Here is a 16,485-nt window from a genome sequence, read left to right as displayed (position 1 = left end):
ACTGTAAACTACGTTAGTCTAGTCATTTGTTATGTTTGAGCCTTGTATGATTTTTATGATTTTTTTTCTTTGATTCATTGTAAACTTTGGTAGTCTATCTCAGCACGTCTTGTGTTGAGGATACTGTTTTTCTTAACATATCTCATTTTGACTTGTTCAAAAAAATTCGTTTTAAAAATGTGGAATTTAAGCTACTAAATTACTTAAAAAAAAAATTACTTGTATTTGAAATCTATATATCAAAATAATATACACATAAAACCACTAGGTTTGGTCTGGTGGTGAGAGATTTTGGTAGTACGCTATAAGTTCTAGGTTCGATTCTCAGCTCTTGTAAATAAAAAAAAATAAAAAAAATATACACATATATTAATCCTAAAAAAATATACATAAAATTCCATCAAAATAAAAGTAATATACATAAATAATAAAATTGCTGAATTTGAGTGGGGGCACAAGTGTCCCACACCTCTCGAAGATTCCAAACAAGTGAACAACTAACTTTTCGTTATTTTTATTTCTATTAATTTTTATAATTTATTTGAATATTTTTCATAAATAAAATAAAATAATATATTTGAAAAGCAAAATTTTGGCGCGCCTATAAAAAGAGCGAAAATCAAAGAGTGTGCACCGTTGTTGTGATTTGTTAGAGTAACAGAACGCGTGGTTCAGTTTTTGAATTTCAAAGCAAGCATGAAAAAGCAACTCAATCATGCTACTTCCTCCGCCGGAGATCTTCCACCGCCGGCAAAACGAATCCGACGAACCAAAACCATCTGCTGTTGTTGCAGCTCTCCTCGTCCTCCTTTTCTCTCCGCTCATTCCACTTTCTCATGGTTCTCTCTCTCTCTCTCTCACTCTCTCTTTCAAATTCGATTTCAGTTACATTCACTTTCTTCGATTCAATTTTATCTGTTGTTCCATTTAAACGTGATTGTGAAAGCTTAGTATGCATTTTTGAGTTTTAGATCAGAATTCAGTTATGAATTTCAGTTAGATCTGATTGTTGAACTGTTTTTAGTAATATTAAGTTAATTTGATCGATTTCTCATTTCTCTGTGGTTTTGATTTCTTACTTGAATGAATCTGTTGAATTGAATCTATGCTTATTCTGTTACTCTTACAAAAATTTGTGTTCGATCTGTGTAAACGTCTGTGTTTGAATGCGATCTGAAGAACTTCGGCGAAAATCGGATACGATTCTGGATTTTGAGTTCAATATTAAATTGGACGTTAATTTTGTTCATTTTTGGAATTTTTTTTTTTTACCGAAGATGAAATGAAAAATCTGCATCCGCTTTGATTTCAAACATTTGATTCTGATTTGATTTGCTTCGATGAGTTTCTCCGTTCATTAGTTAAGCTTATTTTCTGTTGAATTCAGTAATAATAACTGTTTATGCTGAATAAGTCATTTCAGTTTTGAACTTCATAATCGATTAATTACTCTTTATATTTGTTATGTTTTATGGATCAGAGAATGTTTAAAATCTTCAGATATTCGTTTTCTATTGCTTTTATGCGTAAACGATTAATTGATGAACATGCATTTCTAGTTTTAAATTAATAATTTCTAATTTTCTATACGCATGAAACATTAATGATAGAATCTAATCAATCTATGTTTGATTAATTGTAATTTATTCTTATTTTGTGTTAATAACTTGAAATAATGCTTTAACGAAGGTTCGAAGAAGATATTTGGACAGAGATAGCGAAGTATCTGGATGCAAAATCTCTGATAATGCTGGCAGCCACAAACCGATGGTTCCGACGTACTATCATGGATGATGCTATTTGGAAGTTTGTGTGTCTGCGTGATCTTCAAGTTCCATCTCCACCACCTGTGGCATTCAAGTGGAGTAAGCTATACACTTCAGCCTTTGGTAAGTAACACCTAGGCCTTGATTAATTTTCATGAATGGCGTTGTCACCGCCAGTGATTAACATTGATCTTGAAATTTCAGATGGGAGCCACTCCTTCAAGTTCCGTCAGCAGGAGAAACACATTGGTGAGTTGGATCTTCGGTTATTTATTGCACTAATTTTTCACATACTGTATTCATATCATAATATATTGTGAGATTCACAATAAATTTTAATAGATTCTACACATAGTTATGGTAATGAATTTGATGCAGTAAGTGACCTCACATTTAATGCTCTTGATCATTTAATAGATTCTACAATTGAGATTTTCAGTTTAATGCTCTTGCTCTTGATCATTGATGAATATTCCAATCTTGTATCAAATATCTTAGATTTGTTAGGAATTATTGACTGTCCTAAATCTAGGTTGCACAATTATATGTACATAGCAAACCTTATTGCTTACCTATGCAAATTCACAATCTAGATATCTAGATTTATCTGACTACTGACTGATTCATTCTTATGTAATGTATATACAACAGATTGTTTTTCTTGGACAGAATATATACAACATATTGTTGAACTAGAGCAACACCTACATAAGTGAAAATTTGTTATGGGCATTATGTGCAGCTTTAACACAAGTAGACTTGTAAAAAAAATATTCATGTTGTAACAATTTTTTAATATTTTCTATCAGATTGGATGCGTATTGGTGCTTTTTTCTTTGATTCTTCAGTGTCCCTCCTGACTGAGAGACTGACTTTTCCTGAGGAGTTAAAGAAAGAAGAAAGCTTGGAAGAGATGTTGCAGTCTCACGGTTGTTGCTTTCTAGACAACATTAAACCTGGAATCTGGATAGCTGGTACTCCCAAGTTTTATTTGACTAAAGAACTATCATTGAAATCAATTAAGTTAACATATGATATAAGTATTCGATTAAATAACATTTCATTTGTTTATATTTCAGATCTGCAGCTTGTGCGATGCCCGGTTTGTAACTCAATACTTGCGATGGTAATTTCAATATAATCTAACGAGTGCTGCACATCCCTTAACCATCTTAAATAACTCATCAGTGATGACTATTTTGAATGGCAAGATTTTGCAATAGAACAAGGCTAGAATATACTTACTCAATTTAACATGTTTCTCCTGCTTATATAGGAACAATGCAGACATTAGACGCAAGGCATATAGAACTATTCCTCTGTGAAGGCTACCAAAACGGGAGCTGGGAGTATGAGGTTGTCGGATCTCATGATGTCAAGAAACGAGCAGATGGGGCTACTGGCTCCATTTTTGACATCAAACACCTGCAGAGTTCTTCTACAGCTGGTAAACCTTTATACTTCAAGTCAACTTCCCAAAAATCAATAGCCTTGTCGATGTTTTTCTTTAAGAATTAAGGTAAACCACCCATCTAATGTCATTGCATAAAGAGGATTGATTCTGTCAAGAAGAATAGAAACATAAATATATTGAAACTATGCTTTTAAAAACTAGTTTCAGTTAAGGTTACACAGGTTTAGCTCCAGTAATGAATTCATAATTTCATAAGATAATCAAGGAACAAGTTAATTGCAATGAGAATGTTATGCATCAGACTGATTCTGGGTTTGAGGAATAAGTGTTTAAGTAATTTTGTGTTCTAAATTCATTCTTTTTATATTGCTTACCCTTCAAAGATGATAGTTACCAAGTCCTGGCACTAACACATCATGCTGATATGTTTTCATTTTCAAATTGAATGGCAGCGGTATTTGATTACAAGTCTTGGATTGGGAAACATAATGACTGGCAACCCAAGGCTATGATTGCTTTCCATGCAGTAGCAGTGAACACTAATTTACAAGAAAATGAAGGTAAGAAACATTCTTCTTTCCAGCTTTCATGTCTCTGAATCAATTACTGAAGTAAATCTTTTTTTTTTTGGTTTTGACAATTATTGAAGTAAATCTTAGAAAACTTGTTATAAGAATGAGTACAAATCTGATGACAGCACAGCAACATGCTGCATAACAACCAGTTATCAAAACAAACAAATCAGTAAATTAAGCCCTATGCTACAACTATTGATTCACTCCAACACAGATTTTTATTGAGTCTCCCTTGGCATCCAGTGTGTTTACCCAACTACAAAGAAGGACAAGATCCTTCATCTTTTATTGCGTTGCGGTTGTGCAAAATCGGTTACTCCCCATCAAATTGGCTTACCATTCTATTATCCCTCCAATCCAAAACCTGTATACCATTTCTCTTTCCAATACCAACTGTTCCAATACTTCAATTAAACTCCACAACTATTCATGCTACTTTACCATTAACTGAGATAAGCATGTACTCTCCACCAATCCACAACAGCCCCAAATCTTCTTTTGATGATACAACATATCAATGCATGAACAACTTACAGTTCAGTATTTTTCCACACATATTTTACAATACCCCAACAATTGAAGCCCAAATGTTGCCAAACTTTTCTGCAGAAAAACACTTGTATGCATCCTGCTAAATCAAATTGATTCTTTCCAAAAAAAAACTATAGTAACGAATTCAACACAAGGGCATATATCTAGAGACATCAATAAATCTCAAAATCTAAAATCCCATATTTCTTATATAACTCAGCTTGGCAATTTCATTGATGCCCTGTAGTTAACTCATTTTTTGTTGTTTACAATGCTGTTAAACTCATTTGAACATATTTTTTTTTGCGTATTCTTGAATATTGAAATTTATGTAGTTTAGTTTCAATTGAAATTCACGATATTTCATTTTATTTTTCACTACAAGCAGGTCTTCATGTGAAATACCAAGCTATGAGGGAAGGACCTGATGGAAAAGTTGTTTCCATTCGAATCTCTCAGCAGCTTCTGTGATTCATCTCAAACATGTCTTCGACAAGGGCCCCGGGGTTGGGTAGTTCATCCCTACCCTTTAAAATGCAATATGACATTTTTATATGAGACAATATTCTTACAACTGAAAACAACTATTGTACACCCATTCATTAATTCCCCATATGTAGGCAATGGTTTATACATGACCATATTGAAATACTATTTCCAAAATGAGAAGTTGATAAATAGTAGCTGAATGGTAAAACATTATTTTGTATGAAAGTTATAAAATTTCATGTAGATCTTGATACATCCACTTCCCTAAAATTGAATTGCTTGTTCAGTATGCTAAAATCAAACCAAACTAAAGAAAGCTGAATATTACTTATGATCATTGTTAATGGTAAGAGTTGACTTGACATAGAAGTAATCATAAGATCAAGCTATGAACTGTCTTAGTTGGTTAAATTCTGGCAATATCAGAAACATCCAAGTAGTATTATGCCAGATAGATAGGTAATAATACTGCCAATAACTTTTTTAAGGCATCTTTCGAAAAAGAAAAAAATTGTTTTGAGGCATACCTACTACAAGAATGAGTCAATTAAGATTTAAGCTATATCAGTATAAAATATTATTTGACTTTCTATACTGCGTTGAAAATTTGATGGAATTTAAAATTAAAATACAGTTTCAACTTTCATCATCTTATAACTTATAAGCTGATGCTTCCTACCGCAGATTCGCAATCTGAGAAGTAATAATGGGCATCTTGAAGGTCCTTCTTTACTTAATATTTCCTGTCATACATGCCTTAAACGATTGCCCAGTTTCTTTATGTGGTAACTTTAGTTTACCTATTCGTTTTCCCTTTATACTAAAAGGTGAGCAATCTCCTTATTGTGGTTATCCTGGTTTCAACTTAATTTGTTCAAATCAAAGAAAATCATCAGTTCTAGAGCTTCCTTATTCTGGCAAATTCTATGTACGCAACATAAATTATCTCACACAACAGATACAACTCTATGATCCTGATAATTGTCTTCCGAAACGTCTTCTAAGTCTCAATTTTTCAAATTCTCCTTTCATTGCTACTTTTAGTCGTGACTACACCTTTTTAAGCTGTTCATCTCAGAATATATCTCAGAATTTAGGGTCACAATTCATTCCCATTGATTGTCTTAGTAATTCAACATATTTTGTATCAGCTATCCTTTCAGTGAATTTGGTCAATTCACTTCCTGGGTCTTGTTCTGTTATCAAACGGCTTTTAGTTCCAATTGCAAGACAAGAACGATTCGGAGAAAAACTCAGAGATGATCTTAATGCAGATCTTCAATTAACATGGGATAAACCTGACTGCAATTTTTGTGAAACACATGGGCTAATGTGTGGATTAGAAAGCATTTACAACAATCAAGTTGTTTGTATGTCTGATTACCAAGAAGGTACAAATATTCTATGATCTTCAATATGCAATTCTATAAGGTTTATTATTACTGTATACAGAAACTAGTTGATCAAATATGTTTTAAGAGTAAAAAAAAAGAGATAAAATAAAGACATGATGCTAACTTAGGGATGCTTTCACTAGGTTTGTTAGGTGCCCCACATGCTGAGGTTAGAAGGAATAATTAGAAAAATATTAGTCAATGGTTTTACCTCAGCGATTAAGATAACCATGGCAATTTTTGGTTTGTTTATAATTTATTCTTATTGACTTTAGGATTCTATTTGCATGTTGGCAATAAATTAACAAAAATTATTGCAAGTACCATGCGTACATATCAGTAGCAAAAATTAACTAGTGCAACGTTGGCACTTCATTAAAAAACAAATTCAACTTGGGGACAACTTGCTTAACAAACTAATAATAGTTCAAGAAATATTTTGGGGTATGACTTGATTTTAAAATTTAAGGAATAAAAAACTATTGTGCAAGTGGTCACCACCATGAGTGTCTATTGTTTATTATACAAATTGAATGTAAAAGTTAAAATTTTAAGCATATAGATATTCTGAGTGTTTATTGTTAATTATAAAAATTGAATTTAGTTAGAATTAAATTGAATGTAAAAGTGTCTATGAGGTTTCAGGTTCAATAGTAAAAGTTTGACTTTGTAAAAAAAATGAATGTAAAAGTGATTTATGTTTTACAAAGATTTGTTACACAATCAATGTTATGTTAAAAATGCACTTTCAAAAGTTCAAAAGTTAAAAGATACAAATCTCATCTTTAAGTTGAAATATTAAAATATGACAAAATCAATTTTATGTCCCAAAACATGTTAAACATTTACACAGACTTGTTACAACTCTCAATCTATATGCTCCTTTTTTTTATAACATTTTCTAATAAACAATATCTTTTCTGTAGTTCCATTATCCATACACTGATATTTTGCGGCTTCAATTTTCAGGTACATCGCGACAAGGACTTAAAGTTTTCAGAATCATAGCATTATGTATTACTGGACCAGCTCTAATCTTTGTTATGTTAATGGCATCTTGTGTGTGCTACAATGATAGAATAGCCAACATTACCAGAAATGCTGCTTCTCGGTCAGCACCAGCTGCAATATCACCACAACCTGAAGTCACAATAGTGACAGGTCTAGACGAATTGACAATTGAATCTTATGAGAAAGTAGTTCTTGGGGAGAGTCGACGCGTACCTGGACCAAATGACGGAAGTTGTTGGATATGCTTATCAGAATACAATAGTAAAGAGACAATAAGATGCATTCCTGAATGCAAACATTGTTTTCATGCTGATTGCATTGATGAGTGGCTCCGTATGAATGTTACATGCCCTGTTTGTCGTAATTCTCCTGCTCCTTCTCCTCTTAATGTTGCTTCTAGTAATGTTTGAGTGATCATGGACAATGCAAATCATATTTTTTTAATTATTAGTGTTAGTAATTGTGTGTATATACATTTACAAATCATTCATGACATAACATAGACCTTTTCCCGTTTAATCAAGATTTCGAGTTGAAACTCGAGCTGGAAATGCAAAAACTTCAAAAGATAGAGTTCACCACCCGTTTGTGTTTGACATGATTCAAGATATTAGTTTCCACAGTTGCACAAAAAGTATATCTAATTCATACAATAAAAATATCAAACCCCCTATCACATAAGTGCAAAGTGTTTAGATGTGGGTTATGATCGAATAATGGTGTACTTTGATTTCAATGCAAAGATCCTTTGTTCGTTGTTTTACATTTTCTTTTCAATACAATCAGTTCTTCAAGTTAAATAGCATACAATGAAGGCAGGAACTGATGGAGAAGCTGTTTTAGTTGGTTCCATTAGGGATTGGACAATTGTTTCCTAGCCTTTAAGTGGTTGATTTGGTGTTTTTCAAATCACCAGCTACATTTTAATGTATTTATCTCATTCATAAAATTTACAAGCATAAATTGGATTTCGGAATTTCAACTTAGATATGTACCATTTTAGCATGTTTACATGAAAACATAATTCAGACTAGATAGATCAATATTTTCTTATATTACAATCCAACTTCCAAAAATCCTTTGTACACGTGTAATCATTTTTTTTTTGGTAAAGTACACGTGTAATCATTTACCATTTGGTATAAGGACTAGAAAATAACCTAACTAAGAAAAGAGAGACAATATAAAAATTTAACTATTTTTCTGTAACAAAATTCTTGGCTTATATTCTCAGATGGTTAGGCTGGCACAGAAGAAACTCTCCATTTTAACCTACAATCGTGCAGATTAGTTGGTAGATCATTATCTAGAAATACCACCGATAATAGGGCGCACTGCGGCTTTGAAATCATCGCAAAACCGCTGCTCAGAAAACCTGCTTGCTCGTTTTCTTGCAGCAGCAGCCATCTTTAGTCTTTCTGTCTCTGACATCTTAATGACTTTAAAAATGGAGTCTGCATATTCTTCAACAGTGCAGGCAAGAAACCCTGTTTGCTGTCCATCTTCGTCCAATACGATGTCCATTTTTGGGCCGGCTGAATTATGAGCTGAAAAGCAATCCAAAAATAATCAATGTAAGCACATGATCACAGGGTATAAAGAAAATAAAAAGTGTATTTATGAAGAGGTTTAACTTATAGCACACGTACCAATTGGGATGGCACCAGCAGCCATATATTCTACAACACTAATGCCAAAATGCTCATCTGTCATTGAATGGATACCGGAAACAGCGCCGCCTAAAAGTCCCACCAAATCCCTGCAGGTCATGGCGATTATCAAATATAACGAGCAAGAACGCATTTAAAATTAATCTTCTAGAAGTATATAAATAAAATCCAGAACGATCGACAGACAACTTCAACACCGAATGGTATTGGCTTGGGATCTGGGAGTGTGCTCCTCCTTAAGGTCTCAGGTTCGATTCTCTGGTGCCAATTTGAATGGGCTAATTTAGCTTCTTCAAAAAAAAAAAACTTCAACACTGAACTTGTGTTTTAAAAATGCGATCGACTAATTTTCACAAGACTTATAAGCTATTAACAAAAGAAATTAGTTTGCTCCAATTTGGAAGAGGGAATTAGATCTTTAAGGATAAGTCTATAATACACTAGTTTAAATTTTACGGGTTTTTACAATTCGGAAATAAAGAATCCATAAAAATTTGGAAATAGTTTATTACAGACTCATCCACACACTACTTCAAGCTGAGTTTAACTTTTTCAGAAGTTAGAAATATTGATCACATCTTCTCCCACCGATAAACAATGACAGAACAACGTCCATCTTAAAATAAGCAAACTATATATTTTGATATACCAGCAGGAAGCATAAGTCATGGTGTTTGTTAAAGAGATAAATGTGTAGCGATGAACATAGATGCATAAACTAGTCATCAATGGTAGTTAGACCTGTAGCACCAATACTTCAAATTGAATGTGTGTTTGGTGTCTGAAACGCATCATTGTCCAACACGACACTAACACATGTTACATTCAATTTACTTTTATTTTCTCAAATCATTATCAGTGTGGATATGTCAGTGTCGTGTTTGTGTCAGTGTTTCATACCCTGATGTACATAAACTTGGGAACTAAGCAATCAACTACCACTTAAGGTATGCGTTCTACATAATAGTTATTTGTTAACATTTTTTTTTTGTTAACATTATGTTTTGCAGAGGAAGTATTTAGGATCTTTAAAATAAAAAAGGGAAAAAAAAAATCCACTGGTACTAACCTGTATGTTACATTCTTGTGGAATTCCACTTGTTCAATCACATTCAGCTCAATTGCTTTCTCTTTTAACCTTTGCAGTCTTTCGTCATCTGATTTATTTCTACAGCTACCAACAAACTGGAGTTTAGGTTTCGGCAAGCCAGACTCCAATCTCTTAATGGCAAGTGAAAAGGCCTCAAGTTGGAGACTGTGAGCCTACAATAAATAGAATTGTGTAAACTTGAAGCAATCAACATAAGCCAAAATAAGCCAACAAAATAGTTTTACCTTCCATTCACAAGGTTGATGGGAGTATGCCTACCTTCTCTGGTCGAAATTGTGCAACAGATATTATTACAGGAATTTCAGCTGATCTTTCCAAAGGAAGCACCTGCCAATAATGCTAAACTGTTAGAATCCACTGGTAATTACCACAAAAGGTAATGCATACGTGTATCTATATGTATGTATATGGATTATTTAACTAGCAAAGAGAGATATTGGTATCACCCTTCAGTGTTTACTAAATTGGCCGAGTAACAATTGTCTAGGATCTTAATAATAAGTGACATAGCAAAAGTGCCGATTTTTTTATAGGCAAATGTTAGCGGTTAATTTGTTAGGGGGAGAAGAAATTTGTTCGCAGCAAAAAATAGAAACCTAGACCTACTTCTTTATACTCTTTCAGCGTCCCAACCCAGACCACTGGTCTAGAACTTAAGTGAGTGCTGACATTAATTTTGAGTTCTAAACTAATGTGCGAGGATAAGCTATCAATTCATGATATTTGAAACCAACTTCCCAAAGTGATATGGATATGAGGATCTTGACAATATACCAACAACAATTTCAGGACAATAAAGACTAAATTTCAAACCTGAAGTCCTGAAGTGTCACAAGGAGGATAAACTCGCTTAATCCGATCTGGAACTCCCCAAAGCTTTTCAATATGGGCTTTGGTCCAAGATGAATTGACCATAGCTAGGTGTGTACAAGATCCAACAATCCCATACAACCAGCTGAAGAATGTGTAATAGACTATTTTGCACCGAGAAAGCCAAACACTACCAAAAAATAACCGTCACATTACTTAAAGCAATTTGGATAAGCTATAATATTAAAATTTATAAAATATTGAAGAAGAAGAAAAAAGGATCAATACCATCATCTAACAAACATGTATGAATTGAATTAGATGAGGGGAAAAAAATGAAAATCAAACCTTTTGGCAACCAAGGAATCATTATTATACATCAAGCTGCGTTGGCGAACGCGAGATAGCATGTCAGAACTGATAGTAGGGTAATGTGTATAACAAATAACTTTGCATCCAAACAACCTAGCAAGTGGATATGTAAAAGCATAACCACTTGTATCAAAATAATATAAAGGGGTGAACTTGCACAAAGCTTCCCATCCAAGATACATAGAGCCTAGACTTTGACCAATCATAGTAAAGTGTGGATAAGTCGTTTCTTCAATCCACTTCCTCTTGTACAAATGCACCACCTGCGAATTGTGTGGATAATAAAAAGACACAGGTTATTATCACAACAGGTTCCAAAATAAGTTATGCTTACCATTGCAACAATATCCATTTACTTCATATAAGCAAATTCAAAAACACATTTTTATCTTTTTTCCATGACCAATTACCAGCTACAACAATAACCACGGTTGACTAACAACCTAATACTTGTACGTGCTAAATATGCCAATAAATCCATACAAATATTGTAACAAATTCCAGTCCTCCTATCAATCCTCTGATCATCACTATAATATGGCAGTTACAGAAGAGCAATCTCTCCATTCAGGTAAATGCTGATAAATCCATAATCACAATGACAAGTATACCCCAACTCAACGCCACAAAACCGATTTTTAAGGTAGGAGTAGTCTTTCTTTTATAACAACTATCCATACTGTAACCACAATATAAAAGTTTTACAGGTTCTGCAACGGCATCACAACTGTAATTGCCGCCGCATTAGCCCAAAAATTTGCCATAATATCAAGGTTCATAGCGTAACTGCAACCACAATTTCATCAACAAAAATAAACAAAACTCAAAACCCACTTAAAAATACTAGTACTTGCTATTGTCTCATTTCACCACATAAAATGTTAAGAACATATCTCAAAACCATAAAAGGGTTCTACCCCAATTAACATTTACAAGAGTAAATGTTGTCATAAAACCGGCTTGTAAAGTAAGAGCTGTCTCGCTTTTATAACCAAATTTAGACTGCAACTGCAATCGGGGTCGCAATATAAAGGTTTTAAAGGTCTCTACAACAACATCACAACCGTAACCTCAGCCACATTTTGCTACAACACGAAAGTCTCGTAGCCTAACCGCAACTTAACACTATCCAATATGACTCTCAACATATATAAAAAAAACCCTCATAAGAAAAAGCTACTTGCTAGTGTCTCATTTCATCAAGAACAAAACCCACATAAGCTTAAAAAGGGTTCCAACCCAATAAACATTACATGAATCAAAACTATTCTAAAACTAAAAAGAATGAAACTTTACAAAACCCCATTTGCAATAAGCTAAAAGAAAACAAAACCCATATAGCAGAATGAAGAAAAAATGAATACCTTAGGAGGGGATAGAAGCTTAACACCAAAACGATCAATTGCACGATTCAACAACGATTGAGGTGTAGCATCGTGATCTCCAGTATATACAAGGCATTGAAGATCAGGATTCTCTTCTTGGATAGCTTTGACAGCACACCATAGTACTCTTTCTCCGCCGCCGCCGTCGTTGGTGTATGGATGGAAGAAACCCACCGCAGTTTTCCTGTTTCGTCTACCGTTGATTGCTGAAAAACAGAGTTTGATGATTATGGCAGTGATGAGTGTAGCTGTAAAGATGATGAATCCTATGAGTATCATTGTTAAGGTGTGGTGGTTGAAATTTACGAGTTTGTGTTGTAGTTGAAGATGTAGGAAGTTGTGATAAGCAGATTAATTGTAAAATGCGTTTTGGAGAAGAAAAGAAAAAGTGGTTTTAAATATTTTCTTATGCTGCGTCAAAAATATATTTTCTTATGCTAGCCAAACAAGGCTTTATTTTCATTTTAATTGAGTGACCAAACAATTGATAATTTTTTTTTTAAAGCAAACAAATTGATAATTTTTTTTTTTACACAAATTGATAATTGAAATTATAAAAATTGAGGAGGGATCCGTTGACTCCAGGTTGACTTACTCCGCTTAATAACTCAATATTAATATTATATTTCTTCAATCCAATCGTTGAATTCAAATATCTTATTGAGTAGATCAACTCCACAAATTTTTATAAAAATTCAGAAAAAGTAGTTATGTCTTCAGACTATTGACATTCTACGGTTTTTTTAAAAGTTTGTTGTACGTTCAATTGAAGTTATCAGAAAAAGTGTCAAACGGTTTTGAATTTTTAGAGTTGATCTACTCAACGAGATCTTTAAATTCAACGGTTAAATTGAAGAAATATAATGCCGATATCGAGTTATTAAGCGAAGTAAGTCAACAGAGACTTACTCCTGGAGTTAACATATCCCTCCACATAAAAATTGGTGAAAATATAACTTTGTAAATTGACAAATACTACATTCGTAAAATTGTAAAGGTCATTATGATGGTTTTTTTTTTTTTACGGAATTATGATGGTTGTTTTGTGACTGCCTCTTGTAAAATTTATATTAAGGTCATTTCATATTCAATGTGGAACTTCTTAAGAAGCTCTAATATCATCTTCTAATTAAGAGTTAGGTTTGGCTCAACTCTACAAAATTGGCTTATAAATTGAAGATTATCACTTACTTATAAACTCGTGTTCAAATCATCTCACATCTTATTGGTGACTTCTTAACGATTTCAATGGATCGACCACACGTATTTCGAGTAGTGGAGTAATCACACATGTAATAATGAGAAAGGATTCCTTGCAGTAATTTACTGTCTGCAGTTGAATCCCGTCCATTCATTTTTTTCATTACATATAATTTTATTAAACACAATAATTATGAATGGTGAGGATATAAACTGGACTCTCTCTGGTTATATTCCAACTGAAGAGGATCTGCTCTGTGTAATAATATACTGTTGGAATATTTTATTATATTTCAATGATATTATGTGGACAAATATCTTTATATAATTATATTAGCTATTTATCAATTAGGAGTCTTAATTGATTAAGTAATCAAATAAAGTTAAAAGACTAATTAGATTTCTATTTAGAAATAATTAAGTAATTAATTAATTGGATATGAGCTAAATACGAGTGGATGTCAGGTTGACCCATTTCGGAATAATGGGAACCCTGATTGGCTATCACACTATATATAGCCTATGGTCCCCCAATATACCGGACGTACTGCATATCGCCTCTTCTCCCCATCTGAAGAGTGCTTAGGGCATAAGAAGTCCTGGTTGAGGAAGAACCACAAGCCAACGGGTGTTTGTCATCCGGTTATCGGTGTTTGTCATCCGGTTATCTTTCTTTGTGTTTCAGGAATATCCTATTTTATATACATGCTCATATGATTATTTGGTTTTCGCACTAATTAAGATTATAGATTTAATCTTTTTTATTGACTATATTTTATATGATTAATTAGTAATTCAACATATACTACTATGCTATAGTAATGTCTTTTTTTTCTTTCTTACTCCTACTTCAATCATGCATCACCATTTTATTCTCATCTTTATTTTTCATTGTATGACTTTTCATTTGGTGGCCCCAAGTATTTTTGTCCATGCAACTGTAATTTTTACATATAATTATAATTTTTTAATATGCGTGAAACTACAAAATGTTACTTATAAATTAGGTTGCACGAAGTATTTGTTTAAAAAAATCGTGCATTTTAACTTTAAGAGTCAAAATACTATTATTTTTTCAATGTAAAGTTTATATTTTTGGATTTCTTAACACCTGATTTAGAACACAAATTAGCAAGATAAGTAATATTTTTTTTTGTTACAAAGTTAATGTATATTAAAATGTGTGAGTTTTTCTTATATTTGAGAAAAAATTCACATGTGTTGTTTTTTTTTTATTTTTTACAATTCATATGTGTTGTTATATAAATTAAAATGGGTGAATTTTCCTTAACACCCCCGACTTTTTCTTATAATGTGTGGCATTAAAAAAAAATGTATTTACAAAAATGAAAATGTTAAATAGTGACCTCATGCATTAGTTAAACTTAAAGCTTATTAATAAGAAAATTTTATCTTAAAATTTCTACATTAAATACTTTAAAAATATAAAAGGTTATCTTTTTAATAATAATTTTATCTTTAAATTTCTTTTTTGGTATGCTTAACAATTTCTTTTTAACATTGACGTGACCGTTAATTTTGTTGTTAACCATTATGAATTTGAGGCTTAATCTAATGTGAACCATGAGGCTCGGACAATTGAGGTACTTGGTCCAATTGGAAGAGAGGATAACCGAAAGAATGACAACAATGCAATAAGTTATAAATATAATATCTAAGAAACTTAAAAACCTATTTGCTACCTAAAACTTGGGCTTTGTTTGGAAGGTCAATAAGCTAGCTTATAGCTTTTAGCTTAGAAGCTAAAAGCTCTGTTTTGTAACAGTTTTTAAAAATGAGTTTATAGCTGATTTTACTAGCTTATAGCTTATTTTCCAAATGCTATTTCAAGTAGCCATAGCTTATCATATTTTCTTTCAATTTTACCCCTATCATCTCACTTGAAAAAAATTAAATATTAATTAAACATATCTTTTTTATGTCATTTCATACTTATAAGCTAGTTCAACCGTTAATTTTATCAAACACTACAATTTCAATCAGCTAACTTATTCGTTATAAGCTAAAAGCTAGCATATAAGCTGACCGCTATAAGCTCACCCGCTATAAGCTAGCTTATCAGCTATCTGCTATTTTTTACCAAACAGAACCTTAAAAGATTTACAAACTCTAAACTTAAAAGATCCACGAATGCATTTGACCTATTTACTTAAAAAAAAAAATTAATTAAATTAAATTAAATTTAAAATAAAAATAAAAATAAAAAACTAAAGAGTTTTGTCATCGGTGGCAAAGTGTTTAAGCGGACTTATGTAAAAAGTTAAGGCGCCAAACCTTCTGACTCCGCTTGCTTCATCGTGGCTTCTTCTGCTTCAACAACATATATGAAGAAGGTTAGTGCTTCTTCTCAATCTTACATACACAACGATATTGCTTTCTCTATTCTCTCTAAATTGCCTCTTAAATCACTCACACGATTCACATGTGCTCAAAAATCATATTCCCTTTTGTTGCAAAACCATGCTTTCATCAACATGTTTCGCACCAATTTTTTCTTATCCAAACATGCAAACGACGACGACGATGACAAAACATGTCTCCTTGTAAAGGAAATATCGCAGGGATTTCCCATTCAACAATCTTTGTGCATTCTTTCCGGTGAACATGAAAGGTTTGAGGATAGGATGAAATTATATTGGCCACCTCCATTTCAAGAGGATGATGACAATGTCACTCCTTTTCCTCTTAGTATTATGATTTTGGGTTCTGATTGTGTTTTTTTTTTTGAATAAGCTA

The 16,485-nt window shown here is 32.6% G+C and overlaps 3 protein-coding genes across 3 annotated transcripts; 2 read left to right on the top strand and 1 right to left on the bottom strand.

The window, feature by feature from the left end:
* Positions 1–696: 696 nt before the first annotated feature.
* LOC123886368 (probable F-box protein At3g61730) lies at positions 697–4,903 on the top strand. The gene is given in 9 exon segments (XM_045935691.1): positions 697–839; positions 1,690–1,889; positions 1,971–2,015; positions 2,576–2,740; positions 2,846–2,872; positions 2,875–2,892; positions 3,043–3,213; positions 3,633–3,740; positions 4,675–4,903. Coding segments are annotated over 9 exon segments (960 nt in total). The 3' UTR covers positions 4,758–4,903.
* A 477-nt stretch (positions 4,904–5,380) lies between these two features.
* On the top strand, positions 5,381–7,786 carry LOC123885141 (putative RING-H2 finger protein ATL21A). Its single transcript, XM_045934402.1, has 2 exons — positions 5,381–6,166; positions 7,139–7,786. Exons 1-2 carry the CDS (start codon positions 5,482–5,484, stop codon positions 7,588–7,590), a joined length of 1,137 nt encoding a protein of 378 aa, XP_045790358.1. The 5' UTR covers positions 5,381–5,481; the 3' UTR covers positions 7,591–7,786.
* A 429-nt stretch (positions 7,787–8,215) lies between these two features.
* LOC123885140 (GDP-Man:Man(3)GlcNAc(2)-PP-Dol alpha-1,2-mannosyltransferase) lies at positions 8,216–12,951 on the bottom strand. The gene is made up of 7 exons (XM_045934401.1): positions 12,508–12,951; positions 11,120–11,406; positions 10,775–10,961; positions 10,220–10,288; positions 9,920–10,113; positions 8,830–8,939; positions 8,216–8,727 (listed from the first exon to the last, which is right to left on the bottom strand). Exons 1-7 carry the CDS (start codon positions 12,805–12,807, stop codon positions 8,483–8,485), a joined length of 1,392 nt encoding a protein of 463 aa, XP_045790357.1. The 5' UTR covers positions 12,808–12,951; the 3' UTR covers positions 8,216–8,482.
* Between the last annotated feature and the right edge of the window lie 3,534 nt (positions 12,952–16,485).

The sequence above is a fragment of the Trifolium pratense genome, linkage group LG5 (assembly GCF_020283565.1).
Source record: "Trifolium pratense cultivar HEN17-A07 linkage group LG5, ARS_RC_1.1, whole genome shotgun sequence".
In the NCBI taxonomy this organism is placed as follows: Eukaryota; Viridiplantae; Streptophyta; class Magnoliopsida; order Fabales; family Fabaceae; genus Trifolium; species Trifolium pratense.
Note: the sequence above shows the minus strand (reverse complement) of the source record. Positions and strands in the feature narration are given on the sequence as shown.